The sequence below is a fragment of the Equus caballus genome, chromosome 21, assembly GCF_041296265.1.
Source record: "Equus caballus isolate H_3958 breed thoroughbred chromosome 21, TB-T2T, whole genome shotgun sequence".
Classification (NCBI taxonomy): Eukaryota; Metazoa; Chordata; class Mammalia; order Perissodactyla; family Equidae; genus Equus; species Equus caballus.
The window spans coordinates 20,203,127-20,220,694 of NC_091704.1; the positions used below are offsets into that span (position 1 = coordinate 20,203,127).

General features: G+C 41.9%; 1 protein-coding gene and 2 long non-coding RNA genes across 5 annotated transcripts in view; 2 read left to right on the top strand and 1 right to left on the bottom strand.

Annotated features, from left to right (window-relative positions):
- Nucleotides 1–17,568, bottom strand: part of PIK3R1 (phosphoinositide-3-kinase regulatory subunit 1) — an 83,511-nt gene that overhangs the window by 20,284 nt on the left and 45,659 nt on the right. For all 3 annotated transcript variants that reach the window (XM_023625591.2, XM_070246802.1, XM_070246801.1), the window contains exons 3-7: nucleotides 8,652–8,744; nucleotides 8,146–8,220; nucleotides 2,777–2,908; nucleotides 1,759–1,960; nucleotides 1,482–1,561 (exon numbers count right to left, since the gene is read on the bottom strand). In XM_023625591.2, coding sequence (XP_023481359.1) covers nucleotides 1,482–1,561; nucleotides 1,759–1,960; nucleotides 2,777–2,908; nucleotides 8,146–8,220; nucleotides 8,652–8,744 — 582 coding nt within the window. The remainder of the gene's footprint in view (nucleotides 1–1,481; nucleotides 1,562–1,758; nucleotides 1,961–2,776; nucleotides 2,909–8,145; nucleotides 8,221–8,651; nucleotides 8,745–17,568) is intronic.
- Nucleotides 211–2,905, top strand: LOC138919924 (uncharacterized). The gene is made up of 2 exons (XR_011430518.1): nucleotides 211–507; nucleotides 2,704–2,905. It is a non-coding gene; the product is annotated as an uncharacterized lncRNA (long non-coding RNA).
- On the top strand, nucleotides 3,384–9,796 carry LOC138919925 (uncharacterized). The gene is made up of 2 exons (XR_011430519.1): nucleotides 3,384–3,538; nucleotides 6,767–9,796. It is a non-coding gene; the product is annotated as an uncharacterized lncRNA (long non-coding RNA).

The window sequence follows — 17,568 nt, forward strand, 5'->3', positions numbered from 1 at the left end:
TGAGAGATGCCTCCGTGCGAGTCAGGAGGAAGTGAAAGATAAAGATCATGGCTCAGCCCTTTGGCCCAGGGTCCTGCTTTGTTCTTGCTAGTCCACTTCCTCCCCACCCATGTGATTAGTCAATAAATAATTCAAGTGCCATTTTCTACCCCTGCCCCCACCCCCTCATCACAGGGTACTTCTAACCTACATTGCATTCTCTCCTACTGAGCCCACAGGGAGCCTCTGAACTCCAAGACAGAGCTCCAAATCCATTAACAAAGGACCCCAGCAGTCACATGAGAAGAAACCTTCTGGCCAACCCCTGGACTAGACGATACATGTTGACAGACCTCCCGATGCAGTTTATCTACAGTTTGGGGTATCCGTGTTGAACATGCCACTTGCCGTGATTTGGAACATCTGGAACATGCCACGACTGCCATATGTACTATTTCTGCTGCCTCTCTCACCTTTGGATACCATATTTTGGGCCTGTCCACCGATGCCCTTCCCAACGCCTGCACTGTAAGTAGTTCCCTATCCCTACAGGTCTGGCCTAGGCCCTCGCCTCTCTCGGGCTGCCCCATCCAGATGCAGAAAAGCCCAAGCCTGGCTATGTAACACTAAAAAGAGTACAACTGAATTCTCCATTGCGTGACACTGATAACTGGCTCTCCATGCTTGCTCATACAGAGATAAATTTGGTCATTTGCATGAGTTACCTACAATAAACAATCAATTCATGATGTTTTACTTAAATTCTAGGCATAAATTAGGACTACAAGCAACACCTTCTACTGGTCCTGAAACTTCACTTCTAGGACCCAAATCATTATTCTAAATGGCCAGCCTCTATTAGCTAACTCTTAACCAGTATATGGCAAAGTAAGGTTGTTCAGACTTTCCACAGTAGAAGAAAAATACATCAATTTAAATTAAATCCACTTCTAACATGTCTACATTTCCTGCTTTGTTAAATGGCTAACTGAATGCCAGCCTGCTTTCAAAGAAGTGTCTGGCTTGCTCTAACATGCTACAGTGAACACCCTGGGTTCATACTGCTTGCATTATTGAACGTGTTTATTTTGACAGACATTTCTCAGCCTACCTGCCTCCAAAAACACATTCCAAAATAGTTTAAATTATATAGTAATTATAAATCCCCTACTTTGTAAGTAATAGAAAGAAAAACAAAACTGTCAACAATTAAAATGAACTCCATAATTTATGCAACAACTGGAAGCATAAAAGTTGAGGGGAACGGAGAGCTCTCCCAACAACGCTCATCCGAAACTAAAATCATTCAAAATCCACAAATATTGAAATCTGAATATACACTACCACTCAGCTGTTTTGTCTTTAAATCACAAGGGAACATGTTATTATGGATCTCAATTCTACAAGAAACGTATGTTCCTTAGGAGGATGCCCAAAGCCACCATTTTTCAGGCTCTAAAAAATGAGCAATGAGAGATTTTTAAATGTTCTAAAGGCATTACCTGGTGCAGGCTGTCGTTCATTCCATTCGGTGGAGATTAAAATTTCTATAACTTTTATGAGGTGTTCAGAATTCTCAGAGCTACGAAAAAGAGAGTTTTATTAGAAACCTTTTCCCTAAACAACCAACTCACTTGCATTTATGCACATTCAAGTGAATGTGTCTGGTGCAAATATGTACGTGCACCTGCGAACTGGTATCTTTAGACTAAGCTTAATGACCAATCAACTCGATTACCCACATCACCCGAAAATACAGATTTCTCTGCTTTCACTCACCTGGCTGCTGGGAATCTGAAAAGCAGAGGGCTGAAAAGTTCAGAGAGGACTCTTGCATTCAAAAGATTTTTGCTGGAGGTTTGAGTGAGTTTGAAGAAATGTTTTAGCAAATACTGAAGTGTAAGCCAATACTGATGAGGTATGTTAGGCGACCTAATGAGCTTCTTCAACAGCTGGATATATTCCTCGGAGCTTTGTACTTCTACGAGTTAAAAAAAAAAAAGAAAGAAAGAAAGAAAAAAAAGAATAAGAGAGTTTCTAGGTACCACTGAATAAACACCTAGAAAATTTCTGTTCTTCTAGCTACAAAAGAAGGAGTCGTTTAAAATAAAGTCAACAGAAGAAGCAGACAGGACATGCGTTCTTCTCATTAGAAAAGGCATTATGAGAAAGTAGAAGTCTCAAGTCAAATGGAAATGCGAGAAACTCTGGGTGTAGAAAACCACAAGAGGTGCAGGGTGTACTGGCAGAGGTCTGCCCTCCATGGAGCAGCTTCAAGCGTGATTGGCTCATGTGGAGGAGCATCTGATAAGTATCACAGGTTTTAACTTTGAAGGTTACGAACCACAGTTTCCTGTCCCCAAAGCACTTCAACTGAGCATTAGCTCCGAAAACTAATTTAGGCCTCTTCCCTCAACACATTTTGTAATGGCCACTCAGAGAAGAGGGCAAGAACAGCTCCAGCCACTGGGTCCTCGTCCCGGTTCCCTGAATCCAGTGATGGCTCTGGGAACTCTGTGGCCTTCGCTGACACAGTGAACTTCGTGAATGTTGATAAAAGGTTGACAATTAGCCATTTCAACTTGCAGGCAGTCTTCTTAAGCAAATGAGGATCCGGGACTCCTACTGGATGCCATGGTGTGGGAATTTGTGCCGACGGAGGGTAGAGGAAGAGGAGGGCAGATCCCTACCAATATTTTCTAAAAGTTCTCTCTTTCTATGCAGCACTTAAGAAAGTTGACAAGCACACCCACATCTCAATACATGTTCAATGAGGTTCTCAGAAGAGAAAACAAACCTGGGGCTAAAGAAATCATTTCACTGTAAACGGCTACTGGAATGACGGGATTTGGTAAGTCGAGGAGATAGCGTTTGAAAGCATCTGCTAAAACTTGCACATCAATCATTTCCAAGTCCAGGGAGGCAGCATCTATGATAGAAACATTAAAAAAATACTTCAGACATTTTAGACATTTAGTTGGTTGGGGCAATTTGCTGAATGTTTGACTTAAACACGACACATGAAAGGAAGCAGTATGAGGACAAACGTAAGCTACTTTCGTATTTATTAACAGTGTTACTCACAGGGATTGCTGCTGGCATTTCAAAGAGAATCATTTTTCTTTGTGAAGGTCTGTCCCCCATGCTTAAAGCAGCTGGCGTGACAGCCCCTGCCTATGATGCTAGGAGCACATTTCCAGACTTTGGGGCAACACAAAATAATGCCCCTGCTATGGGCTGACTTGTGAGGCCCCCCCCCCCCCCCCACCATTCATATGTTGACGTCCTAACACCCAGTGTCTCAGAACGTGAATGTATTTGGAGACAGGGCCTTTAACGAGGTGGTTAAGTTAAAATGAGGCCATTAGGGTGGCCCTGATCCAATGTGACTGGTGTCCTTATAGGAAGAGGAAGTTTGGACTTGGAGACACCTGTAGCGTACACACAGGGAAAAGACCACGTGAGGACACAGCGAGAGGACGGCCATCTGTCAGCCAAGGAGAGAGGCCTCAGGAGGAACCCAACCTACCCTGACCTGGGACTTCCAGCCTCAAAAACTGTGAGAAAACAGGTTTCTGCCTCTTAAGCCACCCAGTCTGTGGCATTTTATTATGGCAGCCCTAGCAAACTAACATAGCCCCTAAAACATTGCCAAAGACCTTCTGGAGGCTGCTTCTGCCCTGATTGAGGCAGGTTCTCCCTGGGGATGGTGAATCATATAGAAATGTTTCCTTAAACCTCACCAGGAATCATTGAAACGTGAAATGCAAATCCATAGATTTCTTAAAATTTGAGTTGCTAAATAGTGCATCCCAGAATTAATATAAATTTAATCCAACAGAGTGACTGACTAAACAGTAAGATATTACAGGATTTTAGCAGTCAATGTCAGGAATAGCCATAAAAAATAATTTGAACATCTTTAGAACGTTTCACCCTAATTCTGACACGGTGTTACTAATCTACCCTGTGGACCCCGAACTATCTCAGAAGAAAGAAAAGATGGGTCTATCTGTCCAGTAAATCTTCCAGCTAGAAAAGAAGGCAGGCAATTCAATAACGGGCTGATTCCAATCAAAACCCCCCTCTGAGTACTTGGGGTAGAAAAGGCACAGTGCCTGGCAGAAAGGAGGGATCCTGGGGGCAAGAATGACCACGGGCATCTAGAAACGAGGAAAGGCATTTGGTTGCTGCTCAAGGATGTGCACTGGTTACGGGAAGGATGACCTGGGGGGAAATTACCTGGAGACGTGTGTGCTCAACAGAGAAAAGGTGGGTTGATGAGCAAAATGCTACATTTTTAAACAGGTTTATTAATTGTGGTGTTAAAAATAAGTTGTAAAGGGGGCCGGCCTAGTGGCACAGGGGTTAAGTTCACGTATTCTGCCTCGGCAGCCCGGGGTTCACCGGTTCGGATCCTGGGTGCAGACATGGCACCGCTTGGCATGCCATACTGTGGCAGGCATCCCACATATAAAGTAGAGGAAGATGGGCACGGATGTTAGCTCAGGGCCAATCTTCCTCAGCAAAAAGAGGAAGATGGGTGGCAGATGTTAGCTCAGGGCTAATCTTCCTCAAAAGAAAAGAAAGTTGGAAAGCGGTCTGCTGGAAGTGAAGATACTACTTTTGGTAGTCTGAATTTTAATGCAGTTAGAAATGCGTGAGGCATTATCAAGAACTAACATAACTTGGCAATTGACTGGATTGGGTTGTGGCCTGGGAGAGAATGAGAAAGAACTGAAATTTACTCCAAGGTTTTTGAGCACAAGTAGGAGAAGGTGGTATGCTGGATGCCCAGGAACTAGCTGTGATATAAATCACTCCCGGCTGAGCCTGAAGCCACAAGAGTTCCTTGGACACACTGTTACCATAAACCACATTTGCTGCACGACCTAGGCAGATCTTATGAAAGATAATCACACACCACCACAAAGCTCTGAGAAATGTTGATCTGGTAGAAAACGTGGATTGGCCAGTTTGAGGAAAAGAATTATTAACCTTAAAAGGTGGAGAGGAAAAGGGTTAAATCACTTAAATGTCCTACAAAAAACTAAGGAGAGACATATCACATCTCTAACAAGTGTGGGAAGGGCGAGACTAGGTCTTTGCCTAAAGGATCCATACTGGAAGTAACGCAACTACTAGTGCGGCCGTCAGACACAACTGTGTGTGCATCACCATAGGAACATCCCATTCCCACTGACTATCTGGCAAGCTGCTGGCCCCCCATAGACTTCGCCCCCTGTATGCTTCATTTAATATGTCTCTTTGCCCAGCAAATTAATATTACTTAATTTGCTCATCCTAAAAATGGTGACAAATCATTCGGCGATGAGGTATAAACATTAAGATGCTACATATTCCACATGTCCCTCCTTCAGGCAGGGTTTCTGCTGCCTTCTCCGTGCAAGAGCAGCGCTGATGAGCCGTCTGTCTATCCTGACACTCCCCAGACAGAACGGTAATTACATGTCTCTTGACTGGACTGCGAGACCTCCAGGGCACGGATTGGGGGCACTCACCTGCTTTCCTTGCCTCTCTCAGTGCTCAGCACATAGAATGTGCTTATCAAATGTTTGTGGATTGAACTATAAGAAGTCCTTAAAGTAATGTTAATTCACCGACGCCCTTCTCTAACACATGAGGTATATTCCAAGGAGCCTTTATAGCCTTTGAATGAAATAACCTTATTTCAAGTCTTTGGATAAGCTCACCTTATGTCAAATTCCACAGGAGTTGGTGACAGTCTGTTCTATTTATTTTTTTAATGTAGCTCCTAAAGCTCGCTGGAGCTTCTGACTTCTGTTCTAGAAGCCTCCTTTTCTGAATTAAAGCTATCCTAACATGCTCTTCCAACGGCCACACACATCTGTCACATGATGACTTTTGAAATTAACTAGGTGAGAGCCGCACAATCTTTAGGTCTGGGTTGGGGGAATTTACTTCCTCTTCCATCCCACTTTTAACTGAGTCTACTCACGATGGTAACCAGTAAACTCTCTAGCACTCCACCCCTCCTCCCACTGGCTTAGTAGTTTTCAATTGGCTCTCCATTTTGGTGCCCCATTCCCATCCCTACCCCAGGAGACATGTGGCAATGTCTGGAGACATTTTTGATTGTCACAACAAGGGGATAATGCTATTGGCATCTACTGGGTAGAGGCCAGGGATGCTGCTAAACATCCTATAATGCACATCCCCATTCCTCCACAAAAGGAGGTTAACATGTGGATGAAATAAAATAACTGATATAAGTAGGCTGTTGTCCCTCACGTCTGTCCTTTTCAGACACCGGTAATTCACAGGGTTGGTTAAAAGCCCTGATTTTTTAGTGTAAGTGACTTATCTCTGAGCTTTCGCCAGGGTATTCTAATATTTTTATGGACTGAAAAATCCTCAAGCTGGAAACAGTCCTACCTAAATTTAGACAATGCTTCTTCTTCTTCTTTTTTTCTGCCACAAAATTCACTTTTACTGCACAGAATTCAAGTGAAACTACTTTTCTATGTGTGTGTTTTGATCTCAAATGGGGAAGGAAAGATGTCTGTCAAGATACATTGTTGACGTGAATTTTGGTTATTTATTCCATCTCACAGGTGGTGTGAAGGTTTTTTTAAAGCTAAACTGCATCATTTGTTTTTGGTCACATTTTAAAACTTAACCACTATTTCTCGAATACCTCCCATCTCATCAGTCTCTGGTATCGAAACATTTCCTGTGACTTTTAACATGTTCAATTTGACCAGCTTTTCTGACCAAAACACGTATCTCTATTTCCATTGGCTAGGACAAAATTCAGCGTTTCCTAAGCAAAGCTGTCAGAAAGAAAGAAAAACAAGTCTCTTCACCTTGAGTTTTCTGCCAGTCGACTTCTAATGACCTACTCTGTGGGGAGGGCAGGAGATGCAGCAGCAAAGACGACATGCCCTGCACATGTGTCAGACTGATTTCCATGCACAAAGGAAAAATGAAAGTTAAAAAAAAATTTTCTTAAAGCTTCAACCATTTGGGCGGTGCATTTCAAGTGAAACTATTTACTGATAAAGATCTGATCAATCTCCTTCTTTTCTGCCCAGAAATACCTCTTCTAGAAATTTTCATAAGCTGCTTCACATTTCAAATTTTCATTTATTAAACATCATATGGGCATTCTTTGCACAATTATACATCTGAAAGAGCTTCCTCCAAAACTGGGTTTTACTCTCTGTGGTTCAAACATTCGAATTCAGCTAAAATAATGTGAAGCAGAAAATTATTTTTCTAACACCAAAAAAGTATGGGGAGGGAATGAAGAATCTGAGAGATTCTAGAAATTGACATAGAAGATCACCAGCTGGAATGATGGCAAGTGAATTTATTCTCATTTGTACAGTTTTATTCTGTACGGCCAAGGGGTGAGGGGACAAACAATAAAGCCACCAGTTGGTTGAATTAATTGATGTCATTTAACCAGTGGTGTGCTGGAGCCGGCTTGTACCAGCCCACAAGGGCCAACTATGCTCAATTCTTCCCAAGTTGGAGTGCAGCGATAACATGCCGGTAGCTTGAAATTAGCCATGGTGGGAATGTTTATACTGCAGAAATGGGCAAATGCTACAAACCATGGCTTTTTTTTTCCCCCCAGAGAGTTGGTTTACCAGCACACCACTGAATATAACAATACTGTGATGTTACTTAATGTAAATATGGCACAGAAAAGCAAGCAAGCAAAGAAGGAAGAAAGCAAGACAGAGAGAATGGCAAGGGCAAAGGGCAAAGGTCAGAAGAGACTTGCTAAATGACATTGACTTATAACTATTTTTTAAACTGATCCAGATGAATTAGATGTAGCCCACTGCAGGGGAAGAGAAAGACGGTAGAGATGCAGAGCCAGAGACATCCCAAGAGGTTGTTTCTCTCCTTTGCATTCCTGCAAGACCCAGAGGCTCTTGGCTGTGATGACAGCCAGTGTGCCTGCAGGCAGGCGTGCACACAAGCTGACTGAGGAGACGAGCATCAAAGGTCGGCATGGTTACCATCACAGGGCAGAGGGAACTGTGTGCGGTTTCTGAGCTCCCTTCAAACTCAGAACGGTGAATGGTTAAGTTCAAGTTTTTTGTGCTTTACCTGAAACAGAAAAGTAAGAACTGTCTTTCCCGTCTGTATTTCGAGCTCCGTGACACTCACCACAATCAAGAAGCTGTCGTAATTCTGCTAGGTTGCTGGAGCTCTGTGTTCTGTAGAGAGTTGGACATTCCAGACCTAGGACACAAAACAGACTGAGTATGCGAAACACAGCTCTCTGGAGAACCTGTGAGCCTGCTGCCAGAAAGATGTTCCAGTCTCCATCCAGTGTCTATTCTAGATGTGTACCAAACATTCTTGGAAGTCAACTCCTACTATTAATCTTATCTGGCATGTCAATAATTTTGGCAAAATCTTCTGGCCACTGAACAGCGAGTTAATTATATTTATTAAATGATGGACAATGTAATAGTTTCCATACAATAACTACATGTTAATATAGAGTTTTATCCATGTTAGACCAAGATGATTTCCCCAGGACACAGCTCCAAATAGCTTGTGCGTCTAGCACAGGTAGCAAGAATTGTATTTAATGAATGCCCAAAGGACAGATATAAATTCCAACACCCATGAAACAAGGTCACTGGGTCCCTCTTCCAGCTGATTACCTTTCTTTTCAATGGCTTCCACTAGCTTGATAAGAAGAGGCGGAGCGATGTCAGGAGGGGCAAACTGCTCTGCAAGGTCCGGAAGCGTCAAAGCTGCAAACAATGAAAGTCCTACGATTATGTTTCATTTGGTGCAATCAAATGCACTGAATAACGATGAAGAAACTTTAAACACAAAATCATTCAGTTCTATCAAACAGAAGCAATCTCAGGCCCTAGGAACAGAGAGCCCTGTGCTGGGCGCTGCCCTTCAGAAGGCTCCTCGCTGGCCCTGCCCCAGCTGTGCCTCTTCTCACAGTGTGATGAGTTTTGGGGCCAAGGGGACATGCCTACCTCTTCTCTGCTAGGACACCCTCAAGATTCTTACCCAGAATCCCAGAATTCCTCTCCCCATTGGCTTCTCAAAGCCTCTTCCCCAAGTCTGCCCTCCCCAGGGGGCGGGAGGGCTCAGGACAGAATAGAGTTTAGATGTGCCAGGCCCTGGCAGCGCAGGGCAAAGCCAGGGCTGGGCTGGGGGGCCACTCCCCCCATATCACTACGCTCTGGGGCAGAACTCAGAACCCAAGAAATCTGAATTCAAATCCGGCCTCCTGGTTGTTATGAAGGAGTAATTGTCCAGACAGGAGGAGAGAACAGATTTCACTGAACAGTTTGTCAACGTGATTTATAACTTCAAAATACTGAAACATGGGATACCTGGCCCTCCTTTTGTACTCTGGCTATAGGCCCCATAAATGTCAGGGGCAGGCCTCATGTCAGACATGGAAGCCAGTACAAACGCTCATTGGCCACTAGACACTCAGGTTAAGTCCCCCTGTACCTGCTGTCGAGGCCTTTATTTGTTTACATATATTTTGGTCAGTAAATATCTTAAGAAGTCTGATGCTTTCATAAACTGTTTATCCATACTTTATTTACATGTTTTGTCAATTGTAATGATACAAAAGTAAAAAAACAACTTGGATGACACTCACAAACAATGTCCTTCAACATTAAATTGATAACTATATTCTCACTCCAAAAATATATGAAACCATTTTAAGTAAAAATATCTTTCTCATAATATACCAGAAGAGGGAGCTAAATATATTCACCTCAAATTTCTCAAACTGCAAAATATAAATAAACGGTAGTCTTTATGAAAATATCTCCCCGTGTAACCTGTTTCTTAGCCATCAATAAATAACTTTTTAGACACTTAAGGTTCATCACTGTGTACTCTTATCAGGGAATACATAGTTTATATAATCTAAGAAAGACTAAATATTTACAATTTTCTTTCAATGAGATTTTAGTGGTGTGATTCTTTATTACAAGCCATATGTCATGTTAAGCAAACTCCTAATGAAGCCGACCTTTCTAATACTGAGTCGGCACAGAGCAACAACAGATTCATGATATAAAGTAAAATTATGTTATTAAAATGTTGACCTCAGAGAATTAAGTATGATTTATGTCATTTTGCAAATCCTAGACCCTGTGGTCTAAGACCCTTCCAGATTGGAAAATCCCTGAGATAGACACACACATGTGACCTTGCCACCTAACTCTATTAGCCCCTGCACCTACCCAGGATAAAAGGAGAAGAGCTAAATAACGAAAGGAAATCCTACAGCAGCACTGTCCAGCAGAACTTCTGTGATAATGCAAATGTTCTACGAGCTGTGCTATCCGATAGAGCAGTGACCAGCCACAAGTGGCTCCTAAGCACTTAAAATTCAGCTACCGCGACTGAGGAACTGAATTTTTAATTTTTATTGATTTAAATTGAAATAGCTAAATGTGGCTAGTGACCACAGTATTGGAGGGTACATTCCTATGGCCTGAGTAAGGGCAAATTTTGTCACTAGCAGATGAAAGATTCCTGAGCTGGCTGTGTGCCACAAAGACCCCACTATAAATAAAGCCATCCCTGAGGACAGGACAATCAGGACACAGGGCTAAGCGACATTGGAACTCAGGGCATGCAGAGTTTTCCGTGCACTCAGTTTCCTGGGTGACTGTCCTACGGCAACATCACTGACCACATCTGGGACTTCATAGAGGCAGGACAGATATGCCATCGACTTTCTAGACAGTCACTCTGCAGAGCTGAATGGGAACTTCAGCTCTCCTGCGTTTCCCACGCCCGCCTGAACTTATGGATCACCCAGAGAACTTCCTAGAAGACAGACTCCCGGGTACAACCACAAATCCCTGACATCAGAATGTCCAGGAATGGAGCTGGCAATCTGTTTTGGGTTAGTAACAATATGACATTAAGATAAGCAAATTATGCGGGTGACCCCTTCAAAAGAATCCAGCAATGACGTCCCCCAAACCTCTAAATGTTAAAATATGAGTACATTTGAAAAGCAATTAAAATACAAATGTCTCGAAAGTTTCACATAGTCTTTTTAATTAAAAGCATTGTAAAATAAAAAAAATTCTATAAAATGAAATAGTGTATCATTTCCTCTTAGAAACTACTTCCCTTTGCCTTAGAAGATTATCAGTTCCCAAAAACATCCTCCCCCATAAATGCCTTCTACACTGAGCAAAATGCAACATCATCCTATCAGCACATGTAACAGGAGGAAAACATAAGGGTAGAAATGGAGTAGAGAGATGGTACTAATTAGGATTCACTATGGTGTCTCTCTCCAGCCCTCTCCAACTTACAGGTCTTAGCACAGGCCAAGATGAAAACGCTAAAGATTAAAGAGTAAACACACGACCCCACATCAACATGTCTGACCAACATGCCCAGTTCCTCTTTCCTTTCCCTCAAATTACACAGCATTTTTTTTTCCAAATAAAAAAATTCTTAAAGTTGGCAACAGAAAATGGAATTACTTAACACAGGTTTATCTCCTTCCAGAATCTTATCAACACGATCATTTCTGCAGGCAAATAGGAAAGTTAAATTAAGTGATAATTAAAGATTTCACCTAACTGTGATTGAACTATGCACCCAGCAGTTATATTACTAGATTGGCAAATATTACATATAAAAGGGTTTCCATCTCTCTTTTCTTCGCTTCAGATTGAAGAAGGGAAAAAAAAAAAGCAAAACTTTCTTCCCTTAGTCCTTTCAATGTTTTTTTGGCAAAAAATACAGTCCACCTGCAGTACCCTGAGCTACAGAAATACCCTCTGTTTCATTCACGCAAGTGTTACACGAAGTTCTAAAAAGCGCTGTGGTGGCTGCCAGGCATCTGCGACAGCATCGGAGCTTCTCTTGAAGTGCACGCCAGAGTATTTAAAAAGACAAAAACTAGACATGGATAGTAGGAAGTACAGGTCCTGCTTTTGTAATATATCAAGTGAATTTCCCACTGAATTTTTAAGATTGAAAAAAAGCTTTCTTACCGTGTGGATCATCACAACTGATCAAGGTTTTGCAATGGGAGTTTTAAAAGGTAAATTTTACAAGGAGAGATGATTTTTTAAAATAACAATTCAAGGATTTCCTATTCTCTAGCACAATATCTGTGATTCAACCCATTTCCCCTCTAAAATTTTTAAACACAGGGACTGTGGAAGCCCTACCCAAGACACCTTTAAAGTTCACATTGTCTACTTTGGGCAACAGGATCAATTAATATCAAAAATCTAAAACGCATTCTAAAGCGAAATATTAACTATTTCAACAATCCTAAAATCAACCGTATCTTTAAATGTATTAAATACACAGGGTCAATATTTACTTTTCCATTAGATTCCATTTTAAGAAATTCCAACAGGAAATGACAATAGCTAGGAATTACCAAATTTGGCTAGTTCTTCTCTAAAAAGTCCATAACAAAGCACCACATCATACAGGTCAATAAACCAAAACACAATGTAACTAAAAATAAATATATATATATATATATATATATCACAGATGGTGGGTATCAAACAAAACACAAATCAACACAGCATGATCCTCACAAAGTTTACATATAAATTCTCATTAGATTTCATTTTCCAGACAGGTTTTTTTGGGTTTCTTTGTGTGTATGAGGAAGATTGGCCCTGAGCTAACATCTGCTGCCAATCTTCCTCTTTTTGCTTGAGGAAGATTGTCGCTGAGCTCACATTTGTGCCAATCTTCCTCTATCTTGTATGTGGGATGCTGCCACAGCATGGCTTGATGAGTGGTGTGTAGGTGCGAGACGGGATCCAAAGCCGCAAACCCCAGGCCACCAAAGCAGAGCACACGAACTTAACCTCTACACCACCAGGCCAGCCCCTCCAGACAGATTTTATACTCGAATGAGGAATGCTTTTTGGTTTTGAATCCTGCTGTAGCCAGTGTCTGAGTCTGGAGAACCTACTCTACTCTTAAGAATTGGGGCGGATTTGTAGATTCCCTACTCCAATCCAACACCAGTTTTTCACTTAGCTCAATAATTTTTCATCAAAAGAAATCAGTATTACTTAAGGAGAAAGACAACAAGAAAGAAGAGTAGAAAGGTCTAAAAGTGGTGAAGCCAAGACACACATTGTTTCAGAAAAAAGGAGGAACCAGGCCTCAACATTGACAAGAGCACCAGCGAACGAGGTGTCCCAGGTTGTACAAAGAAGTTTTGATAGCACACCAGATGCTGCATTTTCCACTAGTTCTATTTTCCCCCCTTTGCCCTGGTGACAACCCATCACACAGAATAGAAGACAGCCTTCTCTCCAGACTCGGGCCCTTCCTTCCCAAACCACTAACAGGGACAGGCCTGAACAGTCCCTGGGCACCAGCGGTGTGTGGGAGACAGTGGCATTCCTCCCCTTGAACGGTGCCAACAGCGCTACAAAATGCAAGATGAAACCGGCACACAGCTGCACCTTTTGGAGGCGTTCTCCATCAAAAAAGATATTTTAGAGTTAGTGCCTGGCAGGGACGAATGGAAAGTTTAAGCTGAAATTCTGGGACTCCAGAGACTGCCCAAGCCAAGTATTTCATTACTGATGGAAGCAGCTAGGAAGTATATGAAAAACTGACACTTACCTTTTAAAATGTAATTCCATACACAGGAAAGAAAGAGTATATGCAAAGTGAGGATCAATATTAAATCAAGATGTTTGTCTATTAACTGTGGCTGAATCAAAACTTTATTTCTGTCTGAAACAACCTCTCATTACTTCAAATGAACAACGTACATTCTGCTCGGTAAAAATCTAACAAACCCCAATACTTTTCTTAAATAAACCCTATAAGCACGTTCCTACTTTATGCCTAAAATGGTTAATACCCTGAACGTTTAAACTCCTTCAGTTCTATGGGCAAAGTCATAACAAATGCTGGCTTAGATAATACCGGTAAGAAACTAAAAGCAAAAAACCAATTATGGGTTCCTTAAAGTTAACTGGAACACACCTGTTTAATTAGCAGTAGATAAATTATTAAGCACAGGTTTAAACTAGAGAGCCCTGGGTTTTAGTCCTGGTTTTGCCACTTACTGAGCGTACTCTTGGGCTTGTTAATGAACTTGAACACCAGTATCTTCATCTATAAAATGGAACAACTATGAATATAACAGGATTAAATGATAATATAAATAAACATGGTAAGCATAGTGCTCTGCATGTAGAAAGCACAAATTAATGGGTAGCTATTATTCAGAATAATTCATGTAATCTTTTTCATTATTATCGTTAATAGATTTTTTTAAATACCCAATTGCAACGGCAAACTTTAAGACCAGAAACTATTATAACTAAGATAGACAGAATTCTCCATACTTTTTTAAGGTGGCAAACTGGAAGCATATTTGATGGGGTAGACATCTGCATTTTGCCTTTCTTTCCATACATAAACACACTCAATATCTTTTCAAAAGTCCTATCTAAAACATCACATTATTTTCAATATATTGCTCTTTTCCCCTATAAGGACTATCATACTGAGTTATTATACTTCACTTTTCTGAATGTAAAGGAAAAATGAAGTTGGAATGATACTGAACTTTGTGGAGACAAGGACTTTTTTGTAGAGGAAGAAGCAGGAAAAAAAAGTATAACCAACTGAAAAGGGGAGGAAAAAGAGTAGACATGAAAATAAATCTTCAGTCCTAACTACACCGTTTTCAGAGATAACTAGTTGGAGGGAATTAAAAGACTTGTCAGCAGATTTAAACAAGAAGTCTGCAAATCTTTTTGGAGACCCTAATTAGTCTTTAATACCATTAAGGTTATCTTTTCCCACTTATCTCTTCTGTTCCACAGCTTAAAAACAAAGGAAAGGGATCTGAGATCCACGGCTCACTTAGTTTTATTCTAGACAACAGACTAGTACAGGAAACTAACATCAGCAAAGACTGTCAAACGTGAGCAGATACTCCGGCTTGGCTTCTGACGGCCTTAGCTAAAGCCTGGAGTTAAGAGATAACTGAAACGCAAGATTATACCTAATCTTTGACAGGCTAGCCTAATTCACTGTGATTCTCATCACTTAAACTGGAGTCCGATTTAAAGATTACAATTGACAGTGTATAGCAAATTAAAATGCTGAGCAGGAGGTAAACGGGGAAGAAAGGGACTCCTCTCACCCCACCAGGAAAATAACTTAGAGTTGAGTTTCTGGGATTTTGGAGGATAGTGATTTATAAGGGGAGTTGGTCTGTCGGCTCAGAAAGATTTCATACGAAGTGTGACCAAAAAGGAAGGAAAGAAGGGAAAATCACATGAGACACACACACACACAACAGGTGCTTGACCGTTCGCTGAATGAGTAAGTGAACGAATGACTATTACTGAATATCAATTAGAAGCCACACTGCTCACAGGAAGCATTTTACAGACATGGTTTCGCTTATTATTCACAGCAGTTCAAAGACCTACAGTCCTTATTTTCCCCAATTTAAAGGCAAGGAAACTGAGACTTGGGAAACTAAGTCATCTGGTCAAGGACACAAAGCTCATAAGCAGCGTTCCTAAGTTCGGCTTGGACGTGTTTCTTTCCACCAGGGTCTACAAGTTCCAGTCAAGAAAAGAAACTTGTGATAAGTTTCCCAAAATGTCCTGCCAAGTTCCCTAATTAAAAGGGTAACTGAGGTAAGTGTCACGTGACACACAGGTATCTGATGCTTGAGCCCACACGTGAGTGGCCACAGTACTTTCTGGTGTGTTCAGGTAAGGCTACCCCGATATAACCAGTTTTTGTACTTCCCCCCCAATAAGCAAGTGACTACATCCTCCTTCACTATAAACTATTTTGAAATGCAGATAATTAACATCATAAAGACAAAGCAGTGGAAGCGCCTTTAATAACCAGAGGGACCTGGGTGCTCCACCAGGTGAGCCATGCTATCTCCAAGGCTCAGGGTGAAACTGAGGAGAACACTCTCTTCTCCGCCTTTTATATCTGATAATAGATTTCAGTCAAACATATAAAATTTAACGATAGAAATGCTTAAGGATAACACAGCAGGGGCTTCCAATGCAACCTGAGAAGCTCATCTCTCACAAGAATTACAGGACCCTCTGAGCAGGAGAGGGCAGAGCCAAGAGACGAACTGGACAGAAAGATGTTACTGGTGAAACCAGAGACCAGAAGCAAGCGTTCTGATCGAGATTGGAACCTCAAGAGCTGCGTGAAAGCAGGACGTCAGCTGACTGAGGAAAGAGGCACAGAGAGGGAGGAATTGCCAAAGAGGCGTATTTGTCCGGCCAGGCGGAACAGGCAGTTTTAAAAAAGCCTGGATGGAAATCAGAGAAAAGAACCACCAGATTCCATTCTCATAACTAGAGAGAGCAGGATTTTTCTGTGACATTTTTAAACATACCAAAAAGTTGAAAGAACTGTATGGTGAATGCCCATATATCGTCACGCTAGATTCTACAAGTAACATTTTACTATATTTGCTTTATCGCCCATACATCCCTTGATCCATCTTACTTTTTAGATGCATTTCAAAGTAAGTTGCAGAAATCAGTTGCTATGCACCAAGCTGAGTCCCCCAAATTCCTATGTTGAAGCTTCAACTCCCAACGTGATAGTATTTGGAGATGGGACCTTTGGGAGGTAACGAAGTTCACATGAGGTCATGAGCGTGGGGCCATCATGATGGGATCAGCGCCCTTGGAAGAAAAGACTCCAGAGGGCTTCCTCTTTCTCTCTCCGCCATGTAAGAACACAGAGGCGAGGGAACTGTCTGCAGGCCAGGATGGGGCCCTCACCAGAACCCAACCCTGCTGGCCCCTGATCTCAGACTTCAGCCACCTGAACTGTGAGAAACAAATTTCTGTTGTTTAAGCCACTGAGTCTGTGGTATTTTGATACAGCAGCCCAAGCTGCCTAACACGTCAATACACTTCCTCTAAAGAGAGAAAAGAAACAAGTCTAGAAAAAAAATTAATATCAAATACCGATTCCATAGGTATCTAGGAGACATCTTCTGTGTATTGGAATATTCCCAAGGGCAGTGCTTCCTAAACTTTGACGTGCATATTAATAACATCATTCAGCAGATCGACGTGGGGTTCCGGATTCTGCATTTCCAACAAGCTCCCAGGTGATGCCCATGCTGCTGGTCCTCAGACCACACTCTGAGTGGTAGGATTTAAGGTTAGGCCACTAGTCACAGAGAGAAAATCCAGATCTCGGTGGGAGACAGAAACCCAATGATTAACCTTCCTACCTGTTCCTTCATACTTCTTACCTAAATGCCCTGGGCTTCATGGGCTCGTCTTACACCAGATCCCAGCAGCCCAACATCTAAACATGTGCCAGGTAGAGGATGCTGACAGACTCAGAGGGCCCAGCTATCAAATCTAAGTATATTTGATATCACATCTAATTAGATATCAAAAGAGAGAGATCAGTGGTCGGGGCTGTGCTGCTGCGTGCGTCTGTGTCCTGTTGTGTGGAGAGGGATCACATGGGACACAACTCGTCGAGGCCCCACAGTAAGTTCAGGCTGAGGACTAGCTCCCAGTTCTCCTGACATTCACACCAGTG